General features: G+C 43.0%; 1 protein-coding gene and 1 long non-coding RNA gene across 6 annotated transcripts in view; one reads left to right on the forward strand and one right to left on the reverse strand.

Annotated features, from left to right (window-relative positions):
• Nucleotides 1-12142, forward strand: part of LOC137439045 (uncharacterized) — a 49261-nt gene extending 37119 nt beyond the window's left edge. The window contains exons 2-3 of the long non-coding RNA XR_013621248.1: nt 8643-8801; nt 11414-12142. This is a non-coding gene — a long non-coding RNA (uncharacterized LOC137439045). The remainder of the gene's footprint in view (nt 1-8642; nt 8802-11413) is intronic.
• A 1651-nt stretch (nt 12143-13793) lies between these two features.
• ALDH8A1 (aldehyde dehydrogenase 8 family member A1) overlaps nt 13794-23212 on the reverse strand; it is a 50684-nt gene continuing 41265 nt past the window's right edge. For all 5 annotated transcript variants that reach the window (XM_078767687.1, XM_078767686.1, XM_078767685.1 and 2 more), the window contains 2 exons: nt 22356-22485; nt 13794-14440 (listed from right to left, as the gene is read on the reverse strand). In XM_078767687.1, the coding sequence (XP_078623813.1) occupies nt 14115-14440; nt 22356-22485 (456 nt within the window). In that variant the 3' untranslated portion in view covers nt 13794-14114. The remainder of the gene's footprint in view (nt 14441-22355; nt 22486-23212) is intronic.

Consider the following 23212-nt stretch of genomic DNA (forward strand, 5'->3'; position numbering starts at 1 on the left):
CTTTCACTTCGTAGGCTGCTGCTTTCGTGCTGACCGACGTCTCGTGGAAAGCGTCGGCTCACTGCCTGCTTCAGCAAGCAGGGAAACTCAACTACGACCAAGAACTGTTCCTTATAGACACCACGAAAGTTGATGTAACACCAGTTCCTCTATTCTATAGGAGTATGCTGGAGGCATGGCAAGCGGTTACTGTTCGCCGTGACAACAGGAACTATTCTCTTGAGCTGTTTTTAAACGAGCCCATCTTTCTAAACCCCATATTTGAAGGGGTCTGCAGTAACCGTGCTTTTATGCAAAAGTTTATCGACGTCGGATGCATCAAGGTTAAACATCTCAGAACCCATTTTCCTTACAAGTGGAAGCCAGCTGCTGACGTTGCTGTAGCCACCGGAGTTCGATCCATTCGAGTCATAGGAAGGATCTTTTCTGTGATCCTGCATTTTTTCAAGGGAACCGGGCTAAAATGGGCCCCACAGGTGGAAGCTAGCCCTTCTTTATCCGAATTTCTCTTTCCAAGACTTCTACTTCATTTTCAGGGCTTCACCCCTTTTCATTTGATGGAGAAATCTTGTGTTTATGCTTTGTGTGTTTTAACCCTTGTTCACGATAGACCCGCAGAACCGCAAGCGCACTGGGGGAGAATGTTCCGGACTACTCCTTCCACCACCATCAATTGGCTTACTATGTACAAGGCCCCCATCACCAAGCGCTCCGGAGACTTACAATGGTGGCTGGCGCACTACATTTTACCATCAAATGTTTTATCGCATCGCATATCTTCCGATAACACGGAATTATGTCCGTTTTGCGGTGCGACGGAAACCATTTCTCACATTTTTGTTGATTGTCCTAGGTTGGCACCCCCTTTTTACAGTTTTATCGCGTGTGGTCCGGGGGCTTGGCCTAATTTTTACGCATTGTGTTTTTATCTTCGGTTTCACTACTTCCCGCCTGTGTAAAGATGAGGGCCTTTTAGTCAACTATTTGTCTTCTGAAGCAAAACTTGCCATATACTTGTCGAGAAAACACAGGATGCAAAATGCCTGTAATTCTGTTGATGATGTTGTTCACCTTTTTAAAGCCTTCGTCACATCGCGTGTAAATCTTGAGTTTCAATCGAATGATTGCACAGTGTTCTCACAACGGTGGTGTGTCAAGGCATCCTTATGTCAACTGGCTGATGGTTCTCTTACAATGAATTTATGATTTATCTTGTCTCCCATTTTAAACTTGCACAGCCATCGCCTTGAATTGTTTTTTGGGTTTTCACTGTGAACAATGTTTTCCTGGCAACAAACGGGGACAAATGTCGAATGTTTCTCTCCCTCTCTCTCTCTCTCTCCCTCTCTCTCTCTCCAAATTTGTGGGGGGGGGGTTACAGCTCGACCCGGGGGTAAATGAGTGAATGGATCACCGCTGTAGCCCCAGAAAGCTTGCAACTCCAAAGCGTCATACAGATGGAGCACCTGTAAGATGGAGAACCTACAAGATGGGGCACCTGCAAGATGGATGACCTGCAAGATGGATAACCTGCAACATTGCGTGCCTGCAAGATGGCGTACCTCCAAGATGGAGCACCTCCAAGATGGAGCACCTGCCCATTACGATCGGCCTTTTTCCAACACCTCTGGAGTGGCTCACAAGTCCCCAAGTTCATCAAGGAAAACATATCGGAAAAGTGTTATGATGCGATGCGTTCACAAACATTCCTCCAGCAGTGAACATGGTGACGTGTTACATGGTGCATTCAGAAAGGAACACGGTTGGGAAGGACACGGATGCTCTGTCGCTCCCGGCTACTGGTTGTGCGAGGTTTATCTCCTGGTCTGTCCATTTGGATCGCATTGGGATCACCAAAAAAAAAAGAAAAAAAAAGTCCCTCTCTCTCTCCCTCTCTCTCTCCCTCCCTCTCTCCCCCTCTCTCTCTCCCCTTCTCTCTCTCCCCCCCTCTCTTTCCCTTTCTCAATTTTTCGCTTAATTTAATTAAACGCTTAATTTGCTCTTGATGTGTTCATAGCTCTTGTGTGAGCATTTCCTTTAAAATTGTTTGTGGTTTCTGTTTGTGTCCTCACCTTTGGTTGGTAAAATTTTTATACTTGCTGGTTTCTTTTGAATATCCTTTGTTCTTTTTTGGTGTGTTTATGAACCTTATACAATGTTTCTTTGAACTCGTTGCTTGGTTTAACACTGCTTTGTGGAATGGTTTTATACTTTTATAATAAAAGGATACAAAAGTGTCTGTCTGTCTCTGTCTCTGTCTCTGTCTCTGTCTCTGTCTCTGTCTCTCTCTCTCTCTCTCTCTCTCTCTCTCTCTCTCTCTCTCTCTCTCTCTCTCTCTCTCTCTCTCTCATATCACCCCTCAACCCCATTCCCAAGGACGAGCAGCGATAGTCAAGGTGTTTTCACACTCACCTCTGAGCTAAGTCTCAGTTTGAATATCGATCCAGCCATAAACTGTAGTCAAACTGGTATTTCACAGGCAGGGTGATTCATGTGTGTGGCGTTCCTCGGATTTTTTTTTTTTTTTGGTATACTGAATCGAGGCTCGTGAAAGAGCTAACATTTATTTCACAAACAAATCAACCAGACAAACAAAATATATAAAAAGAGGGAGCGGAAGACAAGATGGGGAGAGAAGGGGAAGCACACAAACACAACATTTGAGAGCAGGGAGATGTGTGGGAGGTAGAGGGCTTGGGGGGAGGAGGCGTGGGAAGGGGGGGGGGTGGGTGGGAGAAGTATAAAACACAAGGACACCAAGGACTTCCAGGACAGAAGTTGGTATTTCAAAAAAGTGGATTTGGGGTGAAATTAGCGGGTGTAGAAAAGATCAAGATTTTGGATGGGGGAAGATAACAGGTGGTGGTGAACAGCTGTTTTAAAGACCTGGAGGGTGGAGTGGGATTGAAGAGAGTGAGGGAGTTTGTTCCAGAGGTGGGAGAAAAGAGGAATGAAGGAGTGAAGGTGAGCAGAGAGTCTTGATTTTGGCAGTTTAACTATAAGAGGGTTGCAGGCAGATCTTGTGCGACCTGTAGGAAGGAATATTTGGGGGACAGAGCCCAGAGAGAGCTGGAGGGGCAAGGCTGGAGAGGAGTCGGTAGAAGACGGAAAGACCACCAACCTGCCTGCGGTGAGTGAGTGAAAGGCCCTTGGAGTTAGCTTCATCGCGGGAGATTCCAATGATTCTGAACGCTTTGGTTTCAACAGCGTGAAGACGAGCTAGGTGTGAGGCAGGAGCACCAGCCCAGAGGGGAGAGCAGTATTCCATTGAGCTGCGGATGAAAGCCTTGTATGTGGTGAGGAGCTCAGGTGTGCCAAGGAAGGACTTCGCACGACGGAGGATGCCCAGTCGGCGACTGGCTTTGGAGGCCAGATTTGAAATGTGGTTTTCCCAGGAAAGATCATGGCAGATAGTGAGACCCAAAAGCTTGAGTGACAGAAGTTAAACAGAAGGATGGACGTTAAACAGGGTGTTTGGTCTGCCAGCATTAGTTGATGGTCGTTGAAGATCCAACGGTGTCCTTCAAGAAGTGAAGGCGAGCTATCGCTGGAACTTGCTACCCTGAACAATTCCAAATTCTTGCTCTAACCTACAAGGGACACTTCATCAATGGCACAGTTGCGCCCCCAGCAAATGATGCTACTGCGCAGCAATTGTGCTGCATATCAAAAAAGAAATAGACCTCACACAGTCTCACACACACAGTCACACACACACTGTGTGTTTGGGTCTGTCATTTGGTTTGAGTTCCTGCAGAATCTGCACCTTATAGACATAAAGAAAAATCCTGTGTACAGTGGTGGATAGTAGTCCCAGTTCTCTGGATGCGCATCAGATTGATTTTCTGGGAGTTTATTGAAATGATTCATGCACTCGTTCAACGTCTGCTGCACCTGTGCTTGGTCGACCGGTACTTTTCTGTTTCTGACAACTCCCACTCTCCTTAAACCCCCTGTACCATTCTCTTATACTAGTCCGCGATGACGGATACCTTCCATGCCTTGTACCGGAATTATGCTTAACTTGCGTGTTGATCTCCTTTCGATGAACCATTCAACGCACTGAGCGTTCTCCTGTGGGTCACCATTGTATTTTATATTAAGCCACCAGACCTGGAAATAAAGAAAACTTTGAGTTTCTGTGACATAAACCAAAGGGTATTGTGGTATCATTTTTGGTACTAAATACACCACATGACCAAAAGTATGTGGACACCGGAACATCGAACATCTCATTCCAAAATCATGGGCATTAATATGGAGTTGGTCCCCCCTTTACTGCTACAAAACAGCCTCCACCCTTCTGGGAAGGCTTTCCACGAGATGCTGGAACATTGCTGCGGGGATTTGCTTCCATTCAGCCACAAGAGCATTAGTGAGGTCGGGCACTGGTGTTGGACGATTAGGCCTGGCTCGCAGTTGGCATTCCAATTCATCCCAAAGGTGTTCGATGGGGTTGAGGTCAGGGCTCTGTGCAGGCCAGTCAAGTTCTTCCACACCGATCTCGCCAAACCATTTCTGTACGGGCCTCGCTTTGTGCACGGGGCATTGTCATGCTGAAACAGGAAATTGCCTTCCCCAAACTGTTGCCACAAAGTTAGAAGCACACAATCGTTGAAAATATCATTGTAAACTGTGGCGTTAAGATTTCCCTTCACTGGAACTAAGGGGCCTAGCCCGAATCATGAAAAACAACCCCAGACAATTATTCCTTTTCCACCAAACTTTACAGTTGGTACTATGCATTTGGGCAGGGAGCATTCTCCTGGCATCCACCAAACCCAGATTCGTCCGCCAGAATGCCAGGTGGTGAAGCGTGATTCATCACTCCAGAGAACATGTTTCCACTGTTCCAGAGTCCAATGACAGCGACCTTTACACCACTCCACCCGACGCTTGGCATTGAGCATGGTTATCTTCGGCTTGTGTGAGGCTGCTAGGCCATGGAAACCCATTTCATGAAGCTCCCGATGAACAGTTGTTGTGCTGACGTTGCTTCCAGAGCAGTTTGGAACTCGGTATTGAGTGTTGCAACCGAGGACAGACAAATTTTACGCACTACGCGCTTCAGCACTCTGCGGTCCCCTTCTGTGAGCTTGTGTGGCCTACCACTTCGCGGCTGATCTGTTGTTGCTCCCAGACGTTTCCACTTCACAATAACAGCACTTACAGTTGACCATGGCAGGTCTAGCAGGGCAGAAATTTGACGAACTGACTTGTTGGAAAGGTGGCATCCTATGACGGTGCCACCTTGAAAGTCACTGCAACAACATCATGCATACTAACTATTATAGTAGGGCCCATTCTACTGCCAATGTTCATCTATGGAGATTGCAGGGCTGTGTGCTTGATTATATATACCTGTCAGCAATGGGTGTGGCTGAAATAGCCGAATGCACTAATTAGAAGGAGTGTCCGCATACTTTTGGTCATGTGGTGTAGATTAACAACCAAAGTTATCCAGGTCTTTTTGGAACACCCTGTATTATTTTACATCCTCATCTGACTTCCTGTGTCAGAGAGGCGACTCGTCCATTATTGTAACCTTAGCCATATAAACTGCTTGAGCAGAACCGGTGCTCTGTATAGGGTATGATTCATGATCTGAGCATTATTTTAGCACTACCACCAAAAGGTTATGATTTTTCACTGTACAGTACTGCACTCACGATTCTGACAATCAAATCACAGGATTCATCTTCGGCCATGAAAATATGCCGAAGCGGTTCAATACTCGCCATAACGCAAACAGCGGCACTTGAAGTCATGATGGAGGTCATAAAGAGCCAATTGCATTCTTGTTTTTCCTTCAAAGTGCCAGTCGCCTGCACATGAAACAGACACCATACCTAGCAAATATGGGAAAGAAAGAGGGTTAGTAAATAGATTATCCTGACATCAGAGGTGCATAATCCAAAAAACCCCCAAAATGGAGAGGTCAGAAATGTCTGAAACATTTATAACTTCACGGATGATAAGCCTCAATGTCAAAGCCATGTTGTTAAAAGGTAGCTTGCACATGTGGCACATGTTTCAGATAAACTGAGGCCAAGTTTTTGATTAATTTGGCCGCAGCGTCAAGTACACTGAATCTTGTGGTGAGGCAGTTGCCCTGAAACAACTTGCCTTCTCCTCATGGAAGGCAAATCCAAATGAAGGTAATCTCAGTTCCTTTCACAAAGCTCAGAACCACTGTCTCCCCTCAGGAGAGCCAGGAAACAATATCTCTCTACTCTCAAGACTGAACTCTCAAACCTGTCTCCCTCCTCCAAATCCTGGTGGCATCTGGTCAAATCTGTTTCTGGTGTTTGTGCCCCCTCCATCCCCTCCCTTACCTCAAACGGCTACACAGCTGACACCGCACGTGACAAAGCCAAATGCCGCAACTCCATGTTTACCTCAAAATCTTGTGTCCCAAACCCATCTCTGTCTGTACCCACCTTACCCAGTCGAACCCAGCTGCTCCTGGACTCTGTGCCCTTGTCTCCTGACAATGTGGAAAAGTTTCTGCCAAACCTCGACTCTGATTCTGCAACTGGACCAGACGGCATCAGCCCACGGGTGCAAAAATCCTGCTCTGCCTCTCGATGTCACCCTCTCTTTATTCTTTTCACCCTCTCTTTTGCTCAAGGTCATCTGCCATCTGCTTGGAAATCAGCCAACATTACCGCTTTACACAAGAAAGGTGCAAAAACAGATCCTTGCAACTACAGACCAATCAGCCTGCTCCCAATAATCAGCAAGGTCATGGAATCCATCATCGCTTCTGACATCAAATCATTCCTCTTCTCCAATGGCTTGATCTCGGATAATCCATTTTGATTCAGACCAGGTCATTCTACTCTGGACATGCTGCTTCTGCTGTCTCAACAATGGATGGAGGTCCTCAATGCCAAACAGGAAATCAGAGCTGTCTCCCCTGACATATCACGTGCCTTCGATACGGTCTGGCACCCCGCTCTGCTCACCAAACTCTCCTCCTATGGTATCCATGGAAACCTCCACGCATGGCTTGCAGACTTCCTTTCTGGTCACAGTCAACGGGTGGCCCTGAATGGAATTCTCTCATCTCCTTTTCCTGTTCAGGCTGGAGTTCCTCAAGACAGTGTTCTGGGCCCTGTGCTTTTTCTTATCTTCATTGATGATTTCTCCGACGCTCTGGAAAATCCTCTCTTTCTCTTTGCTGATGACTTCACTCTCTGCCACTCCATTCCTCATCCCTCAGATCGGCAGTCTGCAGCCTCCTCACTCTCTGCAGACCTGGACAATATCACAAACTGGTCAAACAAGTGTAACATGTCTTTCAATCCTGACAAATCTCACACTCTTACTATGTCTCTCCGAAAACACCGTCTGAAAAACCCTCCCATTTACTTTCTCAACAATCCTCTCCAAGAAGTTCTGTCACTCAAGCTTTTGGGTCTCACTATCTGCCTTGATCTTTCCTGGGAAAACCACATTTCCAAGCTGGCCTCCAAAGCCAGTCACTGACTGGGCAATGGGCATCCTCCGTCATGTGAAGTCCTTTCTGGGCACTTCTGAGCTCCTCACCACATACAAAGCTTTCATCCGCAGCTCATTGGAATACTGCTCTCCCCTCTGGGCTGGTGCTCCTGCCTCACACCTAGCTTGGCTTCACGCGGTTGAAACCAAAGCATTCAGAATCATTGGTATATCTCGCGATGAAGCTGATTCTGAGGGCCTTTTTTCTCTCACAGCAGGCAGGTTGGTGGTCCTTCTGTCTTCTACCGACTCCTCTCCAGCCTTGCTCCGCCTGCTCTGTCTTTGCTCTGCCCCTCAAATATTCCTGCAGGATACACAAGATCTGTCAGCAACCCTCTTCTGGTGAAACTGCCAAAATCAAGACTCTCTGCTCACCTTCACTCTTTAAATCCTCTTTTCTCCCACGCCTGGAACAATCTCCCACACTCTATTCAATCCCTCTCCTCCCTCCAGGTATTTAAAACAGCTGTTCACCACCATCTCTTATCTTCCCCCATCCAAAACCTTGATATTTTCTACCCCAGTTAAAACACCCCAAATACACCTCTTTAAATCCCCAACTTCTTTCCTGAAATTCCTAGAAGTGTTCATTTGCTGTATACCCTGTACCCTCCCTCCTCCCCAGGCCCTCCCACTTCCACAGATCTACCGACATCCCTGCTCTCTGCTGTTGTTGTGCTTGTGTGCTTCCCTCTCTCTCCCCCTCTTGTCTCCCGCTGCCTTCATTGTATGTTTTCTGTGTCTGTGCATGTTTTCATGTTCAATGTGTTCGCTCTTGCACGAGTCTCGATTCTGTGCACAAAACAAAAAACGAGTAATGGCGGACCCTCAAAAGGTTCTTTGGAAAGGTAGTTGCGGCAGAAACTGTAGATAGCTTTAAATTTGAGTTAGAAATGTAAAATTCGAGTTGCATATGTATAATTTGAGTTAGATAGGTATCGAGTAGTAGAGAGGACAGGGGAGTACTTGGATATTGCACACGCTCGATGGGCCTAATGGCCTCCCCCGTCATTGAAGTTTCTTGTAATTCCTTATAACCTACGAACTCTTGTTGTGAGCTGAATGGTGAATTACAGTGCATTATAGGATTAAAGGTGAGAGGTTGAGGAGTGCTCACTCACAATGTGTTATACTTGCAGGTGAACAAAGCCAGAGGAAGGCCGAAGAGGAAGCAGAACTGAAGAAGATCAGCAAACGGCTGGTGGAGTCCGCCATCCACCATGCGGTGCAGCAGTACTTGAGCGAGGGAAGTAGCCTGTGTGCTGGTCCTGGCGGTTGTGGCCCGTTGAACGCTCTTGGTAAGGAAACCTCACAGGAGTCGGTGAACGGTTGCCCAAAATGAACATATCTCCTCGAGTGCATAGTGGAACTGGCCACTGTGGTCTTTACTCAAACCGAACCTTGCTTGAGTATCATCCACCGCATTTTGAAGAATGCTCAATGACTTTGTCTGGATCCTGAAACCGGCGTAAAATTTCATCCTGTGGGGGAAAGGAGTGACCAAAAGGTGTACGTGGACCTTCTAACAATCCCGAGCAACAGACACACGTAAACAATGGGGTTGGGATTGAAGAACGTTTATAAAAAGATTATGGAGCAGTCTTCAACCTTGATGACTGTCTTCAGCAACATTGATATACAAGACCAGCTTTGGCTTTCAAACGTCCTCGAAAACCACCCAACGATGAACGAAAGCAATGATTGAAGAAACCGCGATTTTTAAGACAATCTTTTTCCTTTTGGGTTTTAACGATGCAATAATTCGAAAGGTTTGTGATTTGTTTGTTTTTCAGAAGAATTTATATCTTACAAATGGATTCTGGGTGATGTGTTTCACCTTTAATGCCCAGAATTGCAACTATCATGAGACTATGAATAAAGTAAAGCCATCCTTTTCGTTGAGATTAATAAATATATAAATGGATGCACCAGCCAGGATAACATTCCATTCGTTCAAACATTTCGGGGCCAAACTGCTTGTTCATGTAACACTCTAATGGTGAGCTTAACCGTTAGCAATAACAATTAGCTTCAGTTTTAATTGAAACAGTCGCTTGCAGGACTGCCTGGATAGCCTAGAGGTCGGTCGGTGTCGTGGATGAAACCAACAGCACGTTTATTCAGGTAGGCTAGCCACCTTGAGAAGCGGGGAGAAGCTGACACTTCATTCAAACAGATATATAATTCAATTGAAACTAGAACGGCACTCGGTGGAGCACATACCTCCGGCAGGCTGAACTATTTGTTTTCTATCCCACTGATAGGCCAGATTTGGATTCGGACCTGAAACAAAATCTAATCGGCTTGTTCTTGTCACCAGACAAACTCATCCGCCAAGTTTAGTCATAACTCGACCATAACTTTTTAAAATATCATGTTATATAATCGCTTTTCCTTCGATCTCTCAAAGGTGAAGAATCACTTAGAAATTAAATAATTTTCGTATCCGAATCCATATTCAGATTTCCACCAAAATTGAACCAATTCTTCCTTGTCAGACACCTAACCGGTCCACCAAGTTTTGTCCAAATCCGTCCACAACTTGTTGAGATATCCTGCTGTGCATCGTTTATGGCCCGATCTCCCAATGGTGAAGAATCACTTAAAAAATTCTAGTAGCCGGATCCGAATCCGGATCTTCACCAAATCTAATCATTTCGTCCTTGTCACATACGCTACATCTGTGCCAAATTTGGTCCGAATCCGTCCACGACTTTTTGAGATATTTTGTTCACAAACAGACAGGGGTGAAAACATAACCTCCATCCAACTTCGGTGGCGGAGGTAATATAATGATGATTTTAAAGGTCGTATAAAAATTCCGGAAGTTTAGCCACCATCCATGCAGTCTTATACACCACCTTATTTAATATGTATAAGTACTGCACAACTGGAGGTTTTCGAAAGCGTTAAGAAGACGATTTGTGTTACACAGTATTTCAAGTATGTAAATAAATTGAAATAAAATAAGATTGTAAAGGTCGTATGAAAAATGTAATTCCGGAAGTTTACCACCATTGTCGCAGTGGCTTTTACACCACCTCATCTAACACGTTACATAAGTTTTTTGTGCTTCTTCTTTGTGTCCTTTATGACATCCTTAAAACAGTAGTTTCCTGTTTGGAATGATTTTAAATTTTGTTTGACTGCCGGACAATGAATGAATGAATGAATGAATGAAAATGAATGAATGATAGTTTTAAGGCCATTTTTCCCCGCTAGAGCAGGGGTTAGCCTTGCGGGCCCCATGACAATCATGGTTCCCTGTTTGAGGCAATGTTTTTATGGCCGGATGCCCTTCCTGACGCCAACCCTTGGTCGCCTCTTACGATGCACAGGGATACGGTGTACCTATTCTAAATCGGGGTACACACCGGTATCATTCATCCCAGCAAGCTGGTACTCAAATTTGCCGACCTCGGAGGGATGACAGGCTGAGTCAACCCCCTGGCGTTAATTCAGCGATCGACCTGAGATTCAAACTCAGGATCCTAGGATCCCAAGCCGGCACCCTAACTGCTAAGACCAACACCAGGCTAAAAAAAATTTAGACAGAGTAAATTTTTTAAATCTCACTACTCTGAGCATGTGCAATCGGGATGAATTCAGAGCCAAAATACTGTTGAACAGCAAGTGCATTTTCCTATTCCTGTTCCAATACGAGTTCAAAATATAACATTCAATATTGAAATCAAGTTGTTCCTCGATCATAAACCGACGTCTGTGGACGGACGGACGGACAGACAGACAGAAGTGAACCAAATGCTTAACCTTGCTTTCCGCTTCTTGTGTGTGGGGTAATATCTCGGATGAAGTGTTAACGCCAGAAATGTCAGCTTCTCCTCGCATGTCACGGTGGTTGGCATACTTCGAATGAACATCCTCTTGTTTTCATCCTTTGCCCATCTAGGCAGATCGACACTAGCCTTCACCAGCAAGACAAGTTCTTCATTCGCCAATGAGGTTTGAGCACTCACCTCGAAGCTAACTAGCCTGGGTTTGAATCCCTTCCCAGCCATAAACCGCCACACTGGTGTTTTGCATTCAGGACACGGCATCAATGTGTGCGTGGTCCCTCAGATCTGGACGTTAACCCGGAGGACCCGTTTGCCAGCACCGATTGTTGAAGATCCAATGGTGTCCTTCGTGAATAGCAGGCGAGTTATTGCCGGCTCCACAAATTCCGAATCCCTTCCCTGGGAAGGCAATGGCAAACCACCCAGGGTAACCCTCGCCCAGGAACGGCTTTGGTGGCACCGACACTCCATCGATATGGTAGATCTCAATGACTGCTAACTTTGTGTTTAACAGTCACACAGTGGCCTTGAATGTTTCCTATTTATAAAATCTGCTTTGCTCCTGAAGTTTCAAATCTTACACGAGAGACCGCAAATCCAACAGCAGTGTCCCAGTGCGGTCTGTTTACGTTGTGCATCACAAATTTGGATTTCCATTGCTTTCCGTGGTTGAGATTCACCATGTTAGAAGTACTTGGTATTTTTTTTTAAAATTATATCTGTAAAAGATAATGCTTCGGCTCTTCTGTTTTTGCAGTAGCACCATGCTCTTATTGGAACACCCTGTGTGCAAAACCATTTTTCCCATTTTCTGCAATAATAAATCTATTTTTTTTTTCAGATGACCAGGAATTGTGATGCTTTTTTGCTCTTCATTCAACAATGTTTGAACATTTCCGTGCTCTGTAGAGCCAAAGGAACGACATAAAGGTGATGTTTGGACTCGGCAGGTTTCAAGATGGCTCCAGGGTGTAAGATTTCAACTTTCCTTACAAAATAGAAATCATTGCTCATTGCTCAAACATATTATTCACCCTCAAAATTGGATATCATTGCCATTTTATGGATATGATGGCGGATATAGTCCGAGAGGAATAGGGAGCTATAAAGCTCACAGAAGAAGTCCTTTGTCTTTACCTGATAACTTGATAAGACTACCTGGGGTGCTTCAGACGCTGTTCCTGTAATATCAGCGCCGGAACAGAAACTCAAGGAATAGTCTTCTTATTAAGAAGGTTGCATACATCCTGCATACCTGCATACATCTGCAGTTCGACAGGATGGTGCAGAGGTAACACACTAACTTTTGAGCTGTGTAGTCTGGATTCGATTCCGGACCCGCCAAACTGTCGGACTGGATTCGATTCCGGACCCGCCAAACTGTCGGACTGGATTCGATTCCGGACCGCCAAACTGTCGGACTGGATTCGATTCCGGACCCGCCAAACTGTCGGACTGGATTCGATTCCGGACCCGCCAAACTATCGGACTGGATTCGATTCCGGACCCGCCAAACTGTCGGACTGGATTCGATTCCGGACCCTCCAAACTGTCGGATCGATGCACATCTGGGGTATTATATCACGAGGTGTGCCGTCCAACTGATGGACTTTACGCCAGGAGTTCCGTCCACTTATATAATTAGCTGGTCAACCTTAAAGGTACCACAGAGTCCAAAGTCGCAGAGTTTCCAAATTCCTGCCCAAATCAACTCCAGTCGAATCCTCATCTCAAACTGATTCTCAATGCGAAGGATGAAAGAAGCACCACTCTCTGCTCACCTTCATTCTTTCATTCCTCTTTTCTCCCGCCTCTGGAACAACCTCCTCATTCTCTTCAATCCCACTCCTCCCTCCAGGTCTTCAAAACAGCTGTTCACCACCATCTCTTATCTTCCCCCATCCAAAACCTTGATCTTTTCTACCCCCGTTAATTCACCCCAAATCCACTTTTCTGAAATACCGACTTCTTTCCTGGAAGCCCTAGCTGTGTCCATGTGTTTTTTTTTTTACCTCTCCCACCCCCCATCCCCCTTCCCACGCCTCCTCCTCCCAAGCCCTCTCCCTCCCACAGATCTCCCGATGTCCCTGCTCTCAAATGTTGTACTTGTGTGCTTCCCTCTCTCTCCCCATCTTGTCTCCCGCTCCCTTTATTGTATGTTTTGTGTGTCCGTTTTTTTTTTTTTTGTGATCGATGTTAGCTCTTACACGAGCCTCGATCTTGTACTCAAACAAAAGAAGAATAATGCCAAACTGTAGGCCCTTGTAGAGTTGCAGACAAGGATATCCTTGCTAATTTAGGACATAAGCACCACCACATCCTGGCCCTCGCAGTGGCCTACAGGGTCCAAATTGGTCCATACAGTGGCAGGACACGGATCGTGAAAATACTGCCAAACGTTCCTGAAATAGACACAACACCCAAGAACAGGAGAAGAACAAGAAAACATTGTGAGAGCGACAACATGATAAAAAGTAATCTGGGAACAACCTCTGGACTCGACCTGTTTTATTTGGACAAACACTGGGCATCTTTCACGTTTACAAGAGCGTTACCAGGAAGGATCATTCCAAAATATTTCAAATCGTCATATTGCTTAATCATTATTTTGCAATTTGTCTTCCTAATGATTATGTTTCTAGTGTTGTCAACAACAACCAAAATCAAGTTCCGAAAGGCATACGACATAGTGGTGGAGATAGCTGTGACGTCATCATGAGGATGTCATCAACATGGTGTCATAGTAATGGCGTTATTTTTGGTATCTAGTATCTAGCAGCCAATGGTCCGAGGAAAGAACAAACTGTTTGCTACTTAGTGTTTCACAATGACAGTTTTAACTTCAGTGAAGAACTCAAAGGAATCTTTAGCTCCTTCACGGCCCAAACCCGATGCTTTCATTCCGCCGAAGGGCAGGTTGAGGTCGCGCACCAACCAGCAGTTGGTCCATACCACACCCGTTTGGAGCAGCCCAGCCATTCGGTGGACGCGGTTTACGTCACGTGACCACACGACGCTTGCCAGCCCGTATCGGACGTCATTGGCCCTTCGCACCACCTCGTCCTCGTTGTCGAAAGGGACCACGCACGTCAACGGTCCGAAGATGTCATCTTGCATCATCACTGAGGAGTCCTTTACATCTGCAAAGGTCACAAATTTAGAACAACAATTATAACTGTCCTTTATTTACTTGAACATAAGTTCAATTTTGTTTGTGAGTGCATATACATGTTCTTCCTCAAAAGCTAAGAAATTAATCCTGCATTGCACGTGATTGTGTGGCAATATAAGGGGCCGTTCAAAACTTTCTCAGAATCGGATGCTCAGAATAGTGTAGCAGCATAGCAAACCTGTTGTGCATTTTGTGATACAAGCACCAAATTTGGCACAAATGTACATTAATATGTTGCGAACATTTTCAGATATTGGGCCACTTGAAATTCCGTAATTTTTTTTTTCAAATTTTTTCAAATTTCGTAATTTCAAATTTTTCGGGTGACACCGTCACAATTTCGGTCTTCGAGGCCGGCCGATATAGTGGGGCGGCTTAGCCCAAATATTCAAAAGAATTGTGCATTTTGTGATACAAGCACCAAATTTGGCACAAATGTACATTAATATGTTGCGAACATTGTGTGGTCAGCAATGAAGACGAGAGTCTGAATTACATGTATGCAAAAGACCTTGTGAACCAGTGAAGCAAATACACGGGTAAGCATGAATTAAATCTAGGGCATGATATAATTTCCATGATGTTTACCTCTACACTCAATGGTGGAAGGAGGTAATGTTTTGATCCCAGCTTGTCTGTATGTCTGTTTGTCTGTTAGTCCACAAAATTCCAGACAAAGCTTGTAGTAGTGCTAGTTGTAGTGGTAGTGGTGATAACAGAAATTGTTATATAGAACTGAACTTATATTATTATTATATGCAGAAAATAACTTCATTTCTATATGCCCTGCAGTGGACAGGTTAATTGGTTTATGCACTGAAGGGGTCACCCTGGTGTGCACTGCTGTGTTCTGCCTCACTGAGTTGTTCAGGTATGATGTACTCAGCACAAGCTTCCGGTCGGCCCGGAGGTGGGGGTGCGGGGCCTGTCACGGAACGTCAAAACAAACGGCCTGCCGGGGCCGCCCAAAAGTCGGGCGTGAGGGGCGCGTCCACTAATGGAACGCCTCTCGCTTCCCAGATCGAGGGCCACGTGGTCAGGAGAACCTCGTCCCTTCCGGTCACACTTTGCCTATCGGCCGGCCTCGAAGACCGAAATTGTGACGGTGTCACCCGAAAAATTTGAAATTACGAAATTTGAAAAAATTTGAAAAAAAAATTTACGGAATTTCAAGTGGCCCAATATCTGAAAATGTTCGCAACATATTAATGTACATTTGTGCCAAATTTGGTGCTTGTATCACAAAATGCACAATTCTTTTGAATATTTGGGCTAAGCCGCCCCACTAGAAGAGTTGAAGAAAGGCCAAAGTTTTTGGACAGCGCTCCTTTCTTATTCCATCCTGTATGACGTCATCGCCCAGGCACCGAATTCAATTATTCAATTAATTACTGAATTAATTCATATTTTTTAAGTTACAAATTTGGATGAAACTGGTGGTTTAGGTATGCTATTAGCAAATTGATTAATAATTTAACGATTTATGATTATTATTTATTTATTTTCATTATTAATCACTTATTTATTTTCGTTCTCATCTGGGAAATATCTCAGGCACCTTTTGAGCTAGGAAGCTGATATATTCAGACATGACAGTGACCAAGTGATGCGGCTCTAAAGGGTAATTTTGATTTATTGATTAATCAATTAATCGATTAATTATTTATTTCGATTAATTAATTATTTAATTGATTATATAAAAGTTACCAATCCAGATGAAACACCGGTGGTTGGTGCGTATAGAGCCTCACGGCTCTGAAAATGCCATAAACCCAAAAGAAGAAGAAACACCGGTGGTTTAGGTATGCTATGAGCAAATTGATTAATAAATTTAACGATTTATGATTATTATTTATTTATTTTCATTATTAATCACTTATTTATTTTCGCTCTCATCTGGGAAATATCTCAGGCACCTTTTGAGCTAGGAAGCCGATATATTCAGACAAGACAGTGACCAAGTGATGCGGCTCCAAAGGGTAATTTTGATTTATTGATTAATCAATTAATCGATTAATTATTTCTTGATTAATCAAGTAATCAATTATTTATTTATTTCGATTAATTAATTATTTAATTGATTGTATAAAAGTTACCAATCCAGATGAAACACCGGTGGTTGGTGTGTATAGAGCCTCACGGCTCTGAAAATGCCATAAAACCCAAAAGAAGAAGAAACACCGGTGGTTTAGGTATGCTATTAGCCAATTGATTAATAATTTAATGATTTATGATTATTATTTATTTATTTTCATTATTAATCACGTATTTATTTTCTTTCTCATCTGGGCAATATATCAGGCACCTTTTGAGCTAGGAAGCCGATATATTCAGACACGACAGTGACCAAGTGATGCGGCTATAAAGGGTAATTTTGATTGATTGATTAATCAATTGATCGATTAATTATTTCTTGATTAATCAAGTAATCAATTATTTATTTATTTCGATTAAATAATTATTTAATTGATTCTATAAAAGTTACCAATCCAGATGAAACACCAGTGGTTTAGGGATGCTATTAGCCATTTGATTAATAATTTTATGATTTATGATTATTACCTTCGCAAAAGCGGAAGGTTATGTTTTGATCGCTGTGTATTTATTTGTATGTCTGTGTGTGTGTGTGTGTGTGTGTATGTTATTCGCATAACTCAAAAAGTATTCAACCGAATTGCATGAAATTTGGTGGGATGATTGGTTATTATACGGGACACATTTGATTAGATTTTGGGAGCAATCGGGTCAAAGGTCAGGGGGGTCACGACCTTGCAAAATGTGCGTTTTTTGTCATAACTCGGTCAATTCTTATCCGATTTGCATGAAATCAGCACCAAACTGTTCACTGTTCTGTTCCCTACACTCCCATGCCAAGTACAGAACAGTAGCTGCGGCGAAGGTATGCGCTCTACCGAGTGCCCGTTCTAGTTATTTATTTATTTTCATTATTAATCACATATTTATTTTCTTTCTCATCTAGGCAATATCTCAGCCACCTTTTGAGCTAGGAAGCCGGTATATTCAGACATGACAGTGACCAAGTGATGCGGCTAAAAAGGGTAATTTTGATTTATTGATTAATCAATTAATCGATTAATTATTTCTTGATTAATCAAGTAATCAACAAGTACAGATACATTCAAAGTACACCGCCCCCATGCCAAATAATTAAATGTCCTACAGCGTGGCATTGCCGGGGCACCTCTGGCCTCTGGCGCCCGGCAATACCGCGGTGCAGCTCATAGAGATTGCATTGGGAGGGAGAGGTGTACAATAATTGATCGATTAATTGCATAATTAAAATCAATAAAAGATTATCACAAAATATTTTCTTAATCAATTGGCTAATAGCATAACTAAACCACTAGTGCTTAATCCGAAGATGTATCTTTTAGAAATTTAATTAAATAAGTCATTAATAAAAAAATAAAAATTAATTGATTAATCAATAAATAATTAATCAATTAAATGATTAATCAATAAATCAAAAATATCCTTGATAGCCACATCACTTGGTCACTCTCATGTCCAAATATTAGCTTCTGAGCTCAAAAGGTGCCTGAGATATTGTCCAAATGAGAAAGAAAATAAATAAATGATTAATAATGAAAATAAATAAATAATAATCATTAAAAAATAAATGATTAATCAATTCGGTCAGAGAACACCTAAACCACCACCATTTCATCAGAATCTGTAACTTTAAAAAAAAATTTTTTTAGTCATTAATCCAAAAATTAAATAATTAATCGATTAATTGATTAATTAATAAATCAAAAATAGCCTTTGCAGCCAAATCACCTGGTCATTGGCATGTCCAAATATCAGCTTCCTAACTCAAAAGGTGCCTGAGTTAATGGTCAGAAGAGAAAGGAAATTCGATTAATTAAATAAGTACTTAATTAATCGCTAATAATTAAATAACTCCTCAATTAATTGATTAATCAAAAAACAAAAAATAATTTTTTGGACAAAGGACTTGCTCACTATTGTGCCGAAATTTCAGCTTCCTAGCTCAAAGGATGGCTGAGATATCGCCCGGACAAACAAACAACCAAGAAAACAAACAAACAACCAGAGTGAAAACTGAGTACTCCCTTTCAGCGTGCTCAACATCAATTTCAACTTCTCGGCCCCCTTCCGTGCCCGGCAATGAGACGTTATGCAGCACTATGTCATGCGGTGATGGCATAGGAAAGGTGCGGTGAACAATTATTTATTTATTTCGATTAATTCATTATTTAATTGATTCTATGAAAGTTACCAATCCGGATGAAACACCGGTGGTTTAGGTATGCTATTAGCCAATTGATTAAGAATTTTTTTTACGATTATTATTTATTTGTTTTAATTACACAATTAATCAATCAATTATTGTACACCTCTCCCTCCCAATATGTCTCTATGTGCTGCCTGGTGGCATTGCCTGGCAATGTTATTTATTTATTTGGCATGGGGTACTTTGAATGTATCTGTACTTGTTTATTTTTCAATACATAGCGATACGGTATATAATTAGAAAGAAGATCTTATTTTTGTTTCAAGGTTTTTTTTAAAATTGAACTGTTTTGTCTCAATATGAGAGCGTACACTTGAAATCCTGTTATATATTTGTAGTTCTTTAATGACATTTCTCAGACCACCCGAGGATCTTCAAATGCCACTTTACGTATATTTATCTTGCTCTTTAAATCTATATTTCCTCAGGAGCAGGCATTTTATTTAATTTGCACCCAATTTTAAAAGCAAAAGTAAATATTCCAAAGCACATTATGTATTTTGTTCCCTCAAGCATGAAATTAAAATTACAATAAGAGTGGAAATTTGCAAATGGAAACACATCAACTTGTCGAAAGTTGCCCCAAGTTGACCATGATTTCACATACTCTGCCGCTAGACATGTAGAACCCATATTAGTTTGAAATTGCTTTGCAGGAGTGGGATGACACTCGACAAGCCGTGCGTGTTAATGGCTGCAAGCAACGCATTACAAAAGCATTTAATATCCACCGGAAAAAAGATCCTTCTAATGCTCTAAGCAAATCGTTGTGGCAAAATGAACACAAACCCAAAGGAAAGAGCTCTCCACTGAGTTTAACAGATTCCCAATCCTGTCGTTACATCAACATCTGCACTCAAGCCAATGACAAGCTTGGGCTTCTAAGAAAACTAGGTGCGACTAATGCTGTCGAGGCCATGAATCCATCGACGAAGAGGCCACTCGACAAGCGTCACAAGAAGGACATCAGGCGGCAATCTCGGGAGTCGATGGCCAGTTGATTGGAATCCTCTGAACTCTCGGACATCTTCTCTTCTGAAGAACTCAGTTACACCCTAGCCGTAACAATGCGAGGGAAGACTGCCGGAAAAAATGGAATCCCTCCAGACTTCCTCCATCAGCTGGGAACAATAATTGCTCAAAAGTGGCTCTTGAGCCAACATTCAAATGTGATGGAGAATGACCAACCTTCAGAACAAAGTTGCCAAATCAAGGACCTTAAATAACGACCTCTCGCATGGAAGCATCCTCGTCCCGATACTTTTTAACGTGTGTACGAGTGACATGTCTGACACCTCTTCAAGGAAATTTGTATGCACCAATGATCTGGCAGTAACTGCACAGACAAAGACTTTGCGAGGGATTAAAAAGGTGCTGATGTCGGACTTGTCAATAATGGCTGAATGTCTCTGAAAGTGGAGGGTGCGGCCAAGCCAAAATAAAGTCAGTTGGCTCAGAGTTTCGTCTAGACAAGCACAAAGCACATGCCAAACTCAATATCAACTTTTGCGGTGAAAAAGTACACAGCAATCTGACCCAAACACACCTCGATGTGACACGCGACCAACCGCACATTGACTTTCCACGGGCAACTCTGAAAAACAGCTACGAATTATAAGGGACGGGGTGACATAGTGCGAAAATTTGCTGGAATGAGCTGGGTTGGAAAAGTGGGAGTGCTTGGCACCTCAGCTATGGCATTGGTGTACTGTGCACCTCCCTGGGCTGTAAGTGCTCATTCCAAACGTGGATGTGCAGCTGGATTCAGCATGCATGTCATCTTTGGAACCTTGACATATACACCAATTCAATTGTTACCTGTGCTGGTCAATTCCCTCCATCCCCAACCCCTCTCCCCAGACATCACTGAGAAAGAGAAGTCATCCAGACATAATGAGTCTTCCAACTCGCTATATGGTCTCCTGAAATACTTTTTGGACATATGCCACCACCCTTACAGAACACATCGGTATCGTGGCTTGGAGGAAGGTGAGGAATGAAATAACCATCCACAAAAAAAAAACAAAAAAAATTTGACCCAACAGTGAAGCCAGATGGTTTTGATCTGCCTCTGAAAACTTGGAAGGCCCTTAATCGAATCCGAGCAGGACATGGTTTCTGCGGCCACTTGATGCACAAGTGCCGCATTCGAAGTTACACATGATGTAACTGCAGACAACCTTATCAAACTATCGACCACACGACACTCTTTCCTCCCTACATATTTGAGGGTGACATTGCTGAGATAAACTTCCTTTTCACAAGAGCATTATACTGGCTGACTGACCTTAAACTGTATGTATAATTGTTGCTCCCAACACACCATACACGAGAGAGGGAGAGGGTGAGGGAGAGAGAAAGAGAGATAGACCAGACGGATTTCTGAGAAATGTGAATGTTCGGTGCATTTTTGGGTAAAAGTTGGGAACCTCACTTTTTAACATAACTAGGGTATGCTGAATGCCATTAACCCGGTCGCCAAGCCGAATTTTGAGTTTTTGATCTTCTAATTAGCATAAACAAAATGGCCGCCAAATTGCCATTTTTGGACAATTTCTTTGAACAAGCATTTATATATCATGTATATACATGCAGCTCTTTTACTTTAACTTTACAACTTTTACCCCAAAATGCACCTAGAAGCTTAGACATGGCCTTTTTTTCATAAATCCGTCTAGTCTATATTATGATGTCGACATATTGAAAGAGACATTCAAACTGATATTGAAATTGGACACTATAAAATGGGAAATGGTTTTAATAAGACAATGTTTCATACAACCATTTATTCTAAAATTAAGTATACATGGCCATGAAGCACAAACATTCAGGAATGTCACACATGTTGTTTTGCCAAACTACATCAAATTCGTACAAGGGGTCTGATCATCACTCTGTTGCTGACAGGCCCACATTGATGTGCACCTCAACTCTGAATAGCGACATTTGCAGCGTCGAGTCTTGCATCGCTTCCGGCATGCACAACAAATCATCTCGAGGCAACTTTCTGGGATTGGACTCGGTGACATCAGAATAGGCTCTAGTCCTGAATCACCACGTTTCCATTCCATTTCCACAGGTGCAGGAAGGTCAGGTATGGCACAATGAGCATTTCTCCATACCATGGCTTGATAGTGTACTCGCATCACATGGAAACGAAGAGCATCACTTGTCGGTGACATTGCTTCTGGTTTACCAGTCTTCGAGAACAACATATGTCGTGCTGAATCCATAGAGGTCGTTCTGTGCACATTATATATTCTGCAGACGAACGCTTCTGCAGATTTGATTGTCTCCTCTGTGAGTTCACCAATGCCCAATTTCTTCAGCAGTTTATTCAAAACTCAAAAAAACAAACTCAAAATTCGGCTTGGGAACCGGGTTAATCGAATTCAGCATACCCTAATTATGTTAAAAAGTGAGGTTCCCAACTTTTACCCAAAAATGCACCTAGAAGCTTATACAATATACATGGCCTTTTCCCATAAATCCGTCTAGTCTAAAAGGGGAAGAGTCCTAATGTGATCTGATAAATGTCAATAGGAAGAAGAAGAAAAAGAAGAAACAAATATAATTTATATATTGGTGTTGTTTGCAAGCCCACCAATAATGACTGTGGCATTCATGAAATAGCCGCCTCGATTCTGCTCAGGCAGTGATGGTGGTGGATCGACGGAGTATCCACACAGCACTCGTGCACCCTCAGCCCGTGCCCGCTCCACGTAACCACACACCTGTTGTTGGAGGCAGTACAAAAACTGGAACTGAAGGCATCAAGCTTATGGCCTATTGATTCAATACTATTTACGTATGAACGTATTCAATCCTGAATTTGAATTGGTGACCTGCAAGAAAGTTTTCGCGTTGTCGTGATAGAAACAGGGACAAGGAGTCTCCAAGAGGATAATAGCTTGAGGGTGAGTACGGGAGGCACTACATGAGCGGAAAGCATGAGACGGAAGTCAAAACACCAAATGAAATTTCATTAAAAACTCACGAGGATTGTGCGTGGAGGCTTTCTAAAAGTTGGCTTCCAATGGGAATTGTAATGTCTCGTCACTTTCAAAAATAACAATTTCCTGGAATTATAATCCTTTGGAATTCTCTCAGGAATAGAGTGAAAGTCCTACTCTGCTGCTCTTGCACTTACTTTCTGCCATTTACCATATGTCATGTTCCATCTGCGTTGAAATCCGCCCACATCACAGCATAATATTAAAAAGGTACAAAAACAGATCCCCTCAACTACCGACCAATTAGCTTACTTCCAATCATCAGCAGGGTCATGGAATCCAGAATCGCAGTTGACATAAAATCATTCCTTTTTTTCTCCAACAACCTCATCACAGAACATCAATTTAGATTCAGACCTGATCACTTTAACTTGGATATGCTGCTTCTACTCCCCCAACAATGGATAGAGGACCTCAACATCAGACATGAGTTCAGGGCCATCTCTTT

Source organism: Myxine glutinosa, chromosome 13 (genome assembly GCF_964187855.1).
Source record: "Myxine glutinosa chromosome 13, kmMyxGlut1.1, whole genome shotgun sequence".
Lineage (NCBI taxonomy): Eukaryota > Metazoa > Chordata > Myxini > Myxiniformes > Myxinidae > Myxine > Myxine glutinosa.